Source organism: Hippocampus bargibanti, linkage group LG01 (genome assembly GCF_051943395.1).
Source record: "Hippocampus bargibanti isolate YZ-2025 linkage group LG01, ASM5194339v1, whole genome shotgun sequence".
Classification (NCBI taxonomy): Eukaryota; Metazoa; Chordata; class Actinopteri; order Syngnathiformes; family Syngnathidae; genus Hippocampus; species Hippocampus bargibanti.
In genome coordinates this window covers 31388055-31401605 of record NC_142734.1, presented here as the reverse complement: position 1 = coordinate 31401605, position 13551 = coordinate 31388055, and the positions used below count along the sequence as shown (strand labels likewise).

The 13551-nt window shown below is 41.5% G+C and overlaps 1 protein-coding gene across 18 annotated transcripts in view; it reads left to right on the top strand.

Annotated features, from left to right (window-relative positions):
• Window positions 1–13551, top strand: part of kif1b (kinesin family member 1B) — a 49158-nt gene that overhangs the window by 27394 nt on the left and 8213 nt on the right. For 10 of the 18 annotated variants that reach the window (XM_089010537.1, XM_089010600.1, XM_089010579.1 and 7 more), the window contains 14 exons: window positions 5831–5936; window positions 6321–6469; window positions 7108–7286; window positions 7374–7514; window positions 8518–8769; window positions 9826–9944; window positions 10203–10288; window positions 10497–10626; window positions 10834–10987; window positions 11741–11831; window positions 11926–12044; window positions 12154–12209; window positions 12417–12617; window positions 13224–13332. In XM_089010537.1, coding sequence (XP_088866663.1) covers window positions 5831–5936; window positions 6321–6469; window positions 7108–7286; window positions 7374–7514; window positions 8518–8769; window positions 9826–9944; window positions 10203–10288; window positions 10497–10626; window positions 10834–10987; window positions 11741–11831; window positions 11926–12044; window positions 12154–12209; window positions 12417–12617; window positions 13224–13332 — 1892 coding nt within the window. The remainder of the gene's footprint in view (window positions 1–5830; window positions 5937–6320; window positions 6470–7107; window positions 7287–7373; window positions 7515–8517; window positions 8770–9825; window positions 9945–10202; window positions 10289–10496; window positions 10627–10833; window positions 10988–11740; window positions 11832–11925; window positions 12045–12153; window positions 12210–12416; window positions 12618–13223; window positions 13333–13551) is intronic. The other 8 variants (XM_089010642.1, XM_089010633.1, XM_089010624.1 and 5 more) reach the window with 3 other exon arrangements.

The window sequence follows — 13551 nt, the reverse complement described above, 5'->3', positions numbered from 1 at the left end:
ATCATGTCCATCCCTAGTCTTTGGAATATCAAATTTTGATTATTAAAAAAGAACAAGGACATTGTCATAAGAAAAGCATTTTGCATAAATGGAGGCTGTTTTTGCATGGTTCACGTTAAGTGCATGTGTTCTTACCTCATTCATGGCTGGCTATGAAGTCAGATGCAGAGTTCACTTTTGGGCTATTTTGACTATGAGGTGGCTGTAAATTTGCTTTGGCTAGACTAGATTTCTTGCTTTTAATTTTCTCCTCAATGCAGTTACTGCCACGTACACTGCATTGTGATAGCAAAAACTTTCTCGTAGTTTTTGGCAGTGACAATGTGGTTTCTCATTGACTTCTTTGACCAAGTGTGATTATGAGTATGATGCTGGCATTAGTGCCACCTCACTAATGTTCTCACTGCTTATATTCATTCATTCAGAGTGAATAAAACTTACAGCATTATCTCAGCGCAACAGGTTTTATGTCCAAACTTTCAACGACACACATTTTTAGCGCAGTTGAGTTCTTCATAGACCGCGTTCAGCAAGACCAAAGACACTCTACAAAACAACACTCACTGGTTGTGATCTGTAATGTTTTTTTTTTTGTCAAACTAAATGAGAAACTGCATTTCTTTTCCCAACTAACCTTTCTGATAGCGAATTAACACTTACTTAACCTGCACCAAGCCTGTTCTCTCTCTTCTGGCTTTCTGATCAGCTGCAAGAACCTGCTCCCCTAACTCTCAGCTAATACTAAAACCATTCAAACCCTGCGGACTGAACGGGGAGAGCTTCCAAGTCCAAGAACGTGCATGTATGCCTGCCACAAGTAACTCATGTGGGGAGCCTCCGTCTTCAATCCTGAAGAGGAATTTGACAAAACGCTACAGATCAGCTTCAGTCGTCAGTTTCTGTCCACTGTTGAGATTTCTTTGCTTATTGCGATAACCATAATCAAATTTTACTTTTAATATCAATATGCAACATTGGGAGCGATATTGTTTAAGCTCAAGAGCACACCCATTGGCTCTTGAAATTTTTGGATGTTTTTTCATGTCAAACTGTCCATCTTTTCAATCGAGCATGGTGTCAAAGTCAAGGCCTCGGGGCCAAATCTGACCCTCCAAATCATTTTATTCGGCCCTCAAAAGCAAATCAACCATGTCAATTGCCATGATGCTTGCTAAAGTCTGAACCAAAATTTCAAATTGTCGTATGTAAACCACATTACAGTCATTATTCTTGACTTCAGATTTGAAAACTAGTTATTCATTATTTTTTGTGTTAAATATGTAACATGTGGAGATAAAACATTCTAATGGCTTGCCCAAATTCATAACGGCCCTCGAGAGGAAACCGTAACGACAATGTAACCCACAGCCAAAAATTAGTTTGACGCCCCTGCACTAGAGGATAAAAAAAAGACATTAAAAACAAAAGAAAGTCAATGAAAGCCACAGTTTACATATTTTTATTCTAAATATAATTTCACTGTTCACTGAAAATGATTTGCTGCACGTTGCCATACATCTGTTGAAGTTATGATGTATGCAAAATATTTCAATAACATTGTGTGGCCGCATTATAAATCTGATATTGAAAATGTCCTTCGTTAAAATATTTGAGGTTCCCATGTTGCATATTCATACATTTGTATTCATCTTTATTTTAAAAGCATCTTTCATCCTTTCTTTGATTTCCCATTGTAATTTCTCCTTTTTTTGGGGGGTGGGCGACCATTTGGTTTGTTTCCTGTGTTGTTCTCTCAAGGATGGCGACTCTGATAGTGGGGATGACTCAGATAAGAGGTCTTGCGAGGAGAGTTGGAGACTGATCACCTCCTTGAGGGAAAAGCTGCCTCCCAGCAAACTACAAACCATAGTGAAAAAGTGTGGATTACCAAGTAGCGGTAAGAGAAGAGAGCCTGTAAAAATGTACCAGATCCCTCAGAGGCGTCGCATCACCAAGGACTCCAAGTGGGTGACCATCTCAGACTTGAAAATCCAAGCGGTCAAAGAAATCTGCTATGAAGTAGCCCTCAATGATTTCCGCCACACGCGTCAGGAAATTGAAGCGCTGGCCATTGTGAAGATGAAGGAACTTTGCGCAAGCTACAGCAAGAAGGATCCCAATGAGCGGGACTCGTGGAGGGCGGTGGCTCGGGATGTTTGGGACACGGTCGGAGTTGGTGACGAACGTATTGAGGATGTCATCGCCAACGGGCCTCGAGCCGGCGGCGTTGTCATGGATGAGCTAAAGGTGCACATTGATAAGTTGGAGGACATCTTGCAGGAGGTCAAGAAACAAAACAACATGAAAGACGAGGAGATCCGTGCTCTCAGGAATAAAATGGTTAAAATGGAAAAGGTCCTTCCACTCATCACCCCCGAAGGTCAGGACACATCTCCCAGTCCAGACCCTCCTCCTAATATAGCAAATACCTCTCACCCCCACTCGCCTGTACCTGAAATGGCCGACGCAGGAAATGGGGAGTCCCAAATGGGTTTTACCGCAGGAGATGACTCCAGCCTAAAACGAGGCCACGCCCGTTGGATACGTCAAGAGCAGCTCCGCCTTAAGAGCCTCCAACAACAAGAGATCACCAAGCAGCTCCGCCGGCATACCGGACCCCACCGATTTATTCCCCCAGAAGATCGCAAGCTACGTTTCCCCTTCAAAAGTAACCCCAAACACCGCAACTCCTGGAGCCCCGGCACCCATATCATTATTACGGACGAGAAGGTGATTGAGCTAAAAGTGCCAAAAGAAGCTGTCGAAGAAGAGGATGCTGAAAACCAAGAAGCTGTCGGGCAGTCTCAGGAAAAAATAGCCGCTTCCGTTGTAGAATTCACTCCGTCGTTGCCGAGTCCGTCATTGCCGAGTCCGTTGTTGCAGCGCCGAAACAAACACTTTGAGCACGGGATCAACCAGGGTCAGAAACCTAACTATCGGAACAATTACCATCAACAACCCCAGGACCGAAGCCGTAGCAACTCTTTCAACCTCCGTCAGCGGGCTTTGGGTTCCGCGGAGCACCTGCAGCAGGCCGAAGCCAACCGTAGGCACACACAGGCCTTCTACCAGCCCCGCCAGTATCAGAACCAACCGCCGTACCTCCAGCCCCACCCCCAACACTATAATAGCACAATGTACGTGGATGCAGGCTTCCATCCTTACCAGCAGTACCATCAACCTGACCACGCCAACCGACCATTCAACTTTCAGGCACCCCCCCGCATCCGCAGGCAAATGTCTGCCCCCAATCTGAAAGCCAGCAGAGAGACGGCGGTTTAGAAATTGAACCCCTACCTTTTCAGCAGGCAAAGAAAAAAAACATTACAGATCACAACTAAGCATAAAAAGACTGTCATTGGTTGATCCAAAAATTGTTTGTATTCTAAAAAATGAAATTTTATCCTGGGCATCTGACGGTGTATTATGCTGTTTTTAATCACAATACCCATGCCATGCTCACTATTTTTTTTTCAGCCGGTGTGACAATTCAATCATCTTTTTATTTGCCAAACGTATCATGGTTGATTTCAGGTGTTTACATACTGTATTTGCCTTTTACTTGTTGCTTTTATTTCCTTTTTTAGGCTCACTCAGTATGTTCACACAGATGTGTTGCTGTCGTTGACAGACTTTGGATAAGAAAGTAATTTCTTCCCATCAACCATATAACTTAAGTATTACGACTGGATGCACCATTTTGACTCTGTTGTGGATGCCTTTGAACCTCAGTTTGAATATGTGGTGCATTTTTTTACGATAGAATAGCTTAATGCACTCTTAGTCCCCCAGAAAAAGTGTTCAATGAAAGTAGAATTTAGAAACTTTTCTTTTTCTCATTTACAGTCATGATGTTTTACAGCTGTTATACTACATAGCTATATTTCTACAGTATATCCTTCGTATGCTGCTTGATTGATATTCTTTTGGGTGGATGTGGACGTTGTTCCCAAAGAAACATTGTTCCCTGCCTTACAATATTGGATGGAAGATAATCTTGAACATGCGTTCACGGACAACACAGCCTAGAACCGACCTTCATTCTCTCTCTAAAGTCTACGTGACTGTTTTAATAAGTGCCTCTTTTATTAGCAGCTAGTCTGCCTCTCAATGCATGTATGCCTTAAACACGAACGAACCTTTAGTTATTTTATTTTAATAACTTCATGGCCTTGGTATTCTTCAGGAAAAATCTGACACACTTTGCATGGTGGAGACTTTGCATAATACATTTTTAATATTTTCTTGTTTTTACTTACCTATGCTGCAATAAGAAAGCTGGAAGATAAAACAAATGCTTATGCCACACATGTAATCACCGTGACCTGCGCCGACTATCTTTCACACGCATCACCTTGAATCGCTCTTACATGGGTCGTTAATAATTGCTTATTTGATGTTTGCATTGGTGCATCGTGCACCCAGGTAAGCTGGAAAATACAGTATTCTAAGTCATTTTTGAAATGTACTGTCCATGTATATTTGTGTTTACTGTTATTTCGAAGCATCAGGTGTAAATCTGCTGTTAGCATTTTCATCATCAAAGTGCCTCGTGGTGATCTTGCACAAACGTGTGCTCAAATAATTTGTGACAATGTCTACCGGAACCATATTGTAAACAGGGTTGAAAGGAATATACGTACTGTCTTCTGTTGTCAGAGGTATATGACTGTAATAAATTGACGCGCTCCCAGCACATGCTTTTCTGATAAATGGGTGGACAGATGCAAATCTTGATAGCCAATAATAATAATAATAATAATAATAATAATAATAATAATAATAATAATAGTAGCAATAATAACACAATATTAGTCTTCTTCTTTTCCTTTCGGCTTTTCCCTTCAAGGGGTCGCCACAGCAAATCAGTATCCTCCAATAACAATATTAGTAATGATGATAATACGACAACGATAATAATTATTCAAATAATTATAATAATAAAATAAAATTGGCTCCCCAAATTACGATGTGTTTTTCATTGATGATGCCACTCGTGAGTGGATGTCACGGACAGTCATCGATTTACAGCACAGGTGTCAAAGTCAAGGCCCGGGGGCCAAATCCGGCCCGCCACATCATTTTTTTCGCTCGTGAAAGCAAATCAAACTTGTGAAATTCCATGATACTTGCTAAGATCCTGACCAAAATGTCATATTTTTGGATGTAAACCACAATAACAGTCATTATTATTGACTTCAGATTTGAAAACTAGTTATTCATTAATTGGTTGTGCGCTCTATATGTAATATGTGGAGGGGCTTAAACATTCTAATGGCCTCCCCAAATTCATAACGGCCCTCAAGAAGAAACCTTAACTATAATGTGGCCCGCGGCAAAAAATGACTTTGACACCCCTGATTTACAGTCTTCATCTTACGACGTTGGTTCACCGCCAGGGGATGCATACGAAAAAACGGCGAGCGGGGTTGATGACCCGCTGCCGTATTCGGTTGTCCCTTTCAACTATCAGATAAGAGCCACTGCGAATGCGGTGTTTATATCAGTAGCGTGGAGGTCAAATACAAATGAAAAAAGGCTTCATTTTATTCCCCCAAAACACTGAACAAAGACGATGCGGTCACCGGCAGTGTAGCTCGGCAATGTAGCTCTCGTGATGACGACGTTGATGATGACGGCGCCCCTCAATGAACTACAGCATATAGATTTTTCTCCTCGACCTCACAACTTCTCTTCCTGACATTGTTCCCCAATCATGACACTGTTAATTTTTTTAATGGCTAATATGCCATTTGGCTGCAGCCTCCACTGGTTATGCAGCTTATCCAAGTTTGTCAATGTGCTTTTCCTCTTTACTGTGGCTGTCCAGGTATATGAGAGCAAACTACAGGAACTACAGAAACAGGTTGAGACTCGTTCTCTCGTTGCTGAAACACCCGATGAGGAAGAGCTCGAGGAGGAGGAGGAAGAGGAAGGTTTGTACCTTGCAAATTCCACATAATCTGAATTCATACGTGCATGTACTCAACATGATACTGCCCACAAAGTTAGTTAATAAAAAAGTGAAGGTGGGACAGTAATAAAAAAAAGAACTAAATAGGTTCACTTAGCATTCAGTTAGCTGTTTACTGTTCAGTTAGCCATTACCAAATTAAAAAAGTAACAATTTGACTTTACATCAATGTTATGAAACAGTTTTCCTAAAAGATAACTGAACAAACGTAACACTTTGTGTCACTGATTTCAGTGTGTTTAATAAATTCAAGTTGAAGGACCTTTTAAAGTGGCCTCTCAATTTTTTCAAGAATGTGGCCCTCAAAAAAACTCAAGAAATGCATTGTCTCTTGGCGTCCCCACAGTGCCATGGACTCAGCATGAGTTCAACCTGGCTCAATGGGCCTTCAGAAAGTGGAGGTTCCACCAATTCACATCACTCCGGGACCAGTTGTGGGGGAATGCCGTCTACCTAAAGGAGGCCAATGCCATCAGCGTGGAACTCAAGAAAAAAGTAAGGAAACTGACTTAACGCTGAATTACCCTCTTTATGGTAAACAATTCAAAGAATGAAATGAATATGCTGTGTAAAACAGTAGTTAGCTGCCCTCCAATATATCGTTTCCTCTGTACTCAGTCTACAAAGATCAAATTATTTTGTATGTATATCCTGCAAGTCAGTCATTTAAATCATTTGGGAATGGGAAATTTGGCTTATCACAAATCAAATGCTTGGATTAATCATTCGGCGGCCGGTCCGAGTGGCATGCTTGTCGTTTTCAAGGTGCTAAATGATTGATAGAGGATATATCGCCATTTTAATTGGATGACTGTACTTCCAGGAAAACTTGAGGAATATTTTCATTTCATGACAAAGTGGCTAATCATTTTCCACTAGACCATTTCAAGCCAAACTTTCCAAATTGATCCGTTGCCATGTGGGAAGTGCATGATCGCACAGCAGTTGGTGTCTTCATGTACACAGGATTGGCATGACACTGGTAATCACTTTCAATACAGTTCCGAAATGTTTCTCTGTGTTTACCTCCGAAGGAAGCGGCTCCTGATATAGCTGCTGTAGCTAACAAAAAAGAAACACTTCTTTTCAGCAAATACGTTAAAGAGCTATGTTTGACATCTTTCTTCCAACAGGTCCAGTTCCAGTTTGTTTTACTGACAGACACCCTGTACTCGCCCTTGCCCCCTGAGCTCTTACCACCCGAACCTGAAAAAGAACGTGACTCGAGGCCTTTCCCTCGCACTGTGGTAGCCGTTGAGGTCCAAGACCTGAAGAATGGAGCCACACACTATTGGTCCCTTGAGAAACTCAAGTAATAAACGTCACACTCCGTGAACTCGCTTTGGTAGTAAATTCTGCTTCAAAAAAATAGATTCTTTGTTTTTTTATCCTTACGCAGGCAGCGGCTGGACCAGATGAGGGAAATGTATGACCGGGCTGGAGAAATGGCTTCCACTCACCAGGAGGACTGTGGGGAAGGCGCACTGACTGGAAATGACCCCTTCTATGATCGCTTCCATTGGTTTAAGCTCGTCGGCAGGTATGTAAAAGCACACGGAAATACATTCACGTACTTTAAATATTCAACGCTCATCAGCTTTTTGTCATAATTGTTGTCTTCGAATGAAGAGATCAGTGTTGTGTGTGGTCATTTATTTCACCGTTGACTATTGGGATCGCCTTACTTTAAAAGTGTCCAATCATTTTTTTGTTGTCAGTTTTCATTTATTTGACGAGGCTACTTTTTGTTCCCCTCAATGTGTAGCGAGATCCTTGTTTCACCATTGTCATACTCACTGAAACTCACTATCTGCATTTATTTTCAATTCATCATCAATTATTTTTTCTTCAAAAAGGGACATTGTTTTGTTTGCTGTTTGGTATTTCATGTCATTACTCATGGTTTATTTTTTGACGCATGTCTTTATTTGTATTTTTATTTTTTTACATTCCATTGTATTTTCCTTTTATGCCATTTACTCTTTTTATTTTACTTTGTCAATTTGATGTAACTTCTACTCCATGTTAAAAAAAATAAAAAATGTCGCGATGTGCAAATTTCTATTTTGCTGGCATCGGGCATAATCCTCCCATGTCCAAAAATATCACTTTTCAGGAGAGCTCAAAACAGCATATTATTTCAGCCATGAACAGTGCATCATAAAAAAGAGCCATTAGCCAATGTCAGCCCATCTATAATTTGTAAGAAATAAATAAAATACCCCCTCCAAACAAACAAACACATATGTGTTTGGTTTGACCAGTAGTGCAGTTTTGTAAAAAGAAAAACAAAAGTAAATTATCAAATTGAGACATAGAAGGCTTCGGTCTGATGCCAGCAATTTGCTCCTCTTTACGAAACCAGAGTAGTAAATATTAAAATATAATATTTGTGTGGATGATATTTATGTTTATATATATATATATTCAAATATTCCGCTTTTCAAAATTTTCAATGGCTTTCACAAAGCAGCGTTTTGTTTCTTGTTCGTTTTCATTCGGTTTTGCTTGTTGCCAATGTTCCCGTCCAACTCATCTCTCAGCTCCCCCATCTTCCACGGTTGCGTAAACGAGCATCTGATCGAACGCACACCCTCGCCCACCTTCTCCACCACCGACTCTGAAATCACCGAGCTGGCGGACGAGCGCCAGAGCGAAATGTCCGACTTGATGGACGACGAGGCGTTTATCGACGACACCAGCTCCGACGCCGGCACAGAGGAAGGCTCGGATATCTTCAGCGATGGCCAGGACCCCTTCTATGACCGCTCCCCCTGGTTCATCCTGGTGGGAAGGTTGGTGTTTGAAGGTGGCTTTTCCCATCAAGCGCGCACGTGGGCGAACGCAGCACTTGAGGAAGCTCGCTCCTTTGGTTCGGTTGTATTTTCTTCGGTCGAGTTTAAGGGGAGGGAAGAATGCCGTTCAATGAAAGTCTGCCATTTTCGTCCAACATTTTCAAAAGTTACAACTCCAGGAGTTCATACTCTGATCACTTTCAAGAATTAGCATCTGTATTTACCATCCAAAGAAGCCTCCCCCACCACCAAGAATGTTTTCAGAGGCCATTCGTCACAACTTGAATCTGTGTGGTGCAAAAGAAATATGAATAGTCACATCACGCTAGCCTGCTGTGCAAGACTTGCTTTTCATTGGAAGTAAAAAGCCACCCATCCTACCCCCCCGCTCCCCCAAAACCCCTCCTTCCACTGTTATGTCATTCCTTGTCACCATGGCAACAATGACTTAATGTCTTGACTTCCCACTTGTTCCTGATATGTCATTTTGTTAATCTCCTTAATCCTATTTCTCTCATGTTTTATTTATTGTTTGTTTTAACATCATTTGCGTTTATGTTGTAGATACTAACCAAGAGTTTGTTTTTCGTCATTTCAAAAACTTGCCGTTTCAAATGTGATGTCATTAACCGCAGTAGCATGAGGCTTCAGGGGTACTCCATTTTGATATCTCTTCTCTGTTACTGGTCTGGATAGTCACTGCTTGGAGAAAGATTAGAGAAATGGGGGCGGTAGAGATAGCGTGTGCCACTGGGGAAGCAGGAGAGAAAATAATGTTTGCAGAAACAAAATGTCAGTTTGTGCGAGTGGAAAATGGCATAATAAACCACTTTTTCCCCTCAAATTTCTCTGCAATAATCACCCCTTTGTCATATTGGAGAGTTAAATGGTGCTCAGGTTTTTTTTGCCAAACAAAGATTTCATAATAAATATTCTGTAAAATGTTCCTACAGTAAACACACATATTTTTTAATACTACAATTAATTGAATGAAACACATTTAACACGCAGCGCTGCAAAAATTCTAAACGTTTATTCTCTCAATCCCATTTGTAGAGCTTTTGTGTACCTGAGCAACCTGCTTTACCCCGTACCACTGGTCCACCGTGTTGCCATAGTAACTGAGAAAGGAGACGTGCGAGGTTTTCTGCGTGTTGGGGTTCAGGCCATTGCTGGTGAGTAATTAAATAATTTTAAAAATGTTTTTATATCATATATATAAAAAATATATACACATATCTATATAATGTATATAAAATAAATATGCATATATATCTACATAATATGCAAATATATATGCGTGTGTAACAATTAATTACAAATAAATAAACAAAAATAAATAAAGTAATAGAAAAAAATCTGCTGGTTCATTTTTTTTTTGGTATTTGTCAACAAAGTGTAAAAATATCTCAGGATCAAATGTGTCTCTCTAGCTGATGAGGAGGCCCCGGACTACGGGTCTGGAGTAAGACAATCGGGAACCGCCAAGATATCGTTTGATGATGACTACTTCAAAAAAGTAAGTCCAGCGTCACATGAAAAGGATGAAGACACATCTGTGCCCAATGAGAGTCTCCATGTGTCATCAAAATCATATCTTTGCAAACTTCCTGATTAAACTGGACTGTTTTGACATCTACATGGCGTTTCTTTCTGAATGGCTTTCTATTCTTCAAAAGGTCGTCTGAGAAATAGCGTGAACCTCTCTTCTTTTTTTGTTTTGTCAGAATGATTTCCCATCCACCGGTATGACCCACTCTGGTTTGTCGCTGGAAGAGCTGCGCATTGTGGAAGGCCAGGGTCAAAGTTCAGAGGTCATCACCCCCTTGGAGGAACTCAACAGAATCAACGACATGGGTATGTATGGCTGCCAGGCCTCTTTACTCCTCGACAGATGGACCTGTTAAATGCAAAACAGGTCCGATGGAAAAAAGGCTGGGAAAGTGTCTTAAATGATTTGGAGAGTCAAAATTTGATAGCTTTAAGGCGACACTGTGTGCAGATTCAAATTCCAACAGGTCATTTCCAGAATCCCAAGCACAAATCATTGCCTTCCTCTTTCAGACCTCAAACTGGCAAACATCGCCGAAAACAAACTGTCTTGTGGTGACACTCTACCGGGCCAGTTAGAGATAGGAAGCACCTTCACTTTCCGTGTGACCGTGCTCCAGACCACCGGCGTCCCACCAGAGTACGCTGATATCTTCTGCCAGTTCAAGTAAGTCCTTAATTTTTCGATCAATGAAGATTATCAATACAGTAGGATCACATCAAGAGATTTGTGCAACAATCAATGGAGACTTTTATTCATATGGCACTTTTAAAATAAAATAATCACAAAAGATGTGCAAGCGGTTTAATGTGCGGTAGAGGAAGCATCATCATAGGAGGCTGTTTGCAATGGGACATGCCCATAGCTGCAGAGACAGAGGATCAATATCACATACAGTCAAACTTCGGTTTTCGGCCATAATCTGTTCCAGAAACCTGTTTGAAAACCCTTTTCGTCGAAAGCCAAAACATTTCTCATTATCATCAATGTAATCAATGTCTGCTTTTTTTAAATCAGGATCGAACAATACAAACATGCCTGCTCACAAAGTAACGCTACACGATCATAATTCGTTGGTAACAATGAGACGCGACACAAGGAAGTGACGTATAAGGAAGCGAGGGGGGGGGGGTCGAGTGGTGCGCTCAGTTTGGTCAATTTTCAGTTGTAAACTCATGCTTAAAAAAACCAGATTTTTGGTCGAAACCTGAATTGGTCAAGAACCGAGACGTTTGAAAACCAGCCTTTGACTGTACATGTATGATATATAATATGCGAACATATCCGTTTGAATTGTATTGATTTGTCATCTCTTGTGGACCATTGAGTTGTCTTAAAAGACAAGTTGTCAATGAAAAGAGGGAAAGGTCCACCAGTCCTTTTTACAAATGATGCACTGACTTTTTTTTTACTTTCCAGTTTCCTGCATCGCCACGATGAAGCTTTTTCCACGGAGCCCTTGAAAAACACCGGCAAAGGCGTTCCTCTGGGTTTTTATCATGTGCAAAACGTATGTGTAAAACCATGTTCAAATCCACATCTGAACCACTCAACGCCATCACACACATTTTGACTACGTCTGTATCTATTCATTTCATGAGCAGATTTCCGTTGAGGTGACCGAGTCCTTCATCGAGTATATCAAGACCAAGCCCATTGTTTTTGAAGTGTTTGGCCATTACCAGCAGCACCAGTTGCAACTCCATGGCCAGGACCTTATCAAGTGCGTAACGAGGAAGGAATCTGACGTCGTGATTCAGAGCCGTTGTCCTCAACAAAAAAATTCAAGGGTGTTTGCGTTGCTTTCAAGTCCTTCCCGTATGTTCTCACAGTCCTCCGACACCATCCAGGAAATACTATCCTATTCCAATGCCGCTGTCGAAACCTGGTAAGACTTTTACTTCCCTTTCATCATGTCTTGCAACCTCTCACGTTTGTTCTCGTTCGTCTTCTCAGCATGCTTCTTATTTCCTTTCAATTGTCTTTCATCTCTCGCTTCGATTGGATTTTTGTTTTATTTATTTATTTATTTATTTATTTTTTTGGGGGGGCGGGGGGGGTCACATTTATCACATATGATACATTGCGACCCCAGACCACACTCGTAAGATCGAATTGCTACGCTACCTGATGAGTGGCTATGTGAACGGCAAGGTGCTGGACACTCTGTCTGAGCACGCCAATGCCTTGGCCTCCTCCGCTGTGGCCAGCCTGGACGATGAAGCTGACCAGCTGTCGCACTTCCCTTTTCTCTCAGTGCTTGACGATCCTGTGTTTGTTGTGCCCAGGCACCACGGTTGGTACAACGGGCAATGCAATAGCTTTCAATGCAAGCACTAGGTTCCTCTGTACATGGTGATTAGACTAGCGCTGTGCTTTTTTTTCTGCCGATTGTCGCTGCGGGTGATAGCGCAATGAGTCTCTGCGGTGTGTCGTGTACCTTCCTGCAGGTCCATTTAGTTCCCTCCCTCACTCATGTTGTTTATTAATGACCCGGGGTAAAACCAGAGTCCATTCTGTTGCATTTGCATAAGCTTTATTCATGCAAATATTCATACGATGCAGAGCAGCTGCTGTCGATAGGACGAAACACCACGGTGAATTTTGAGGAAGCCTTTATAGCGCGTGCCTTGTTTTTAACTGTGAACTAATCTTTCATTAGGCTCACCATAGCAAATCCTGTCGGGTTTGTTATACTTTTTTTTGGTTTTTGCTTTAAACTTAACATTTGTTGTGACTTTAAGCCCCCCGGCACGCTGAGTGTATCCATTTTTACAGCACATACATTTTACATTCACAATTCCCAACCCTAAAATGTTTTTAGGCCCTACTGTAGTTTCATTCGACCATTATCTTACCACAATTGATACCTTGACCTAATGTTCATTTGTGTACATATCAGTCGCAGCCACCAAGTTGAACACAATCACCAAGTCCAACCTGGGCCATTGTGTCAGCAAATACGACCTGCTCGTGTGGTTTGAGATCAGCGAGCTGGAGCCCACCGGAGAGTGAGTTTCTGCATGGACAAATTATATTCATACACTAAAAACGAATCCGCTTAAATAGACATGCTTTAAAACAGGGGTGCCAAAGTCATTTTTTGCCGCGGGCCACATTGTAGTTATGGTTTCCTCTCGAGGGCCGTTATGAATTTGGGGAACCCATTAGAATGTTTAAATCACTTCAAATATTACATATAGAGCACACAGCAAATTAATGAATAACGC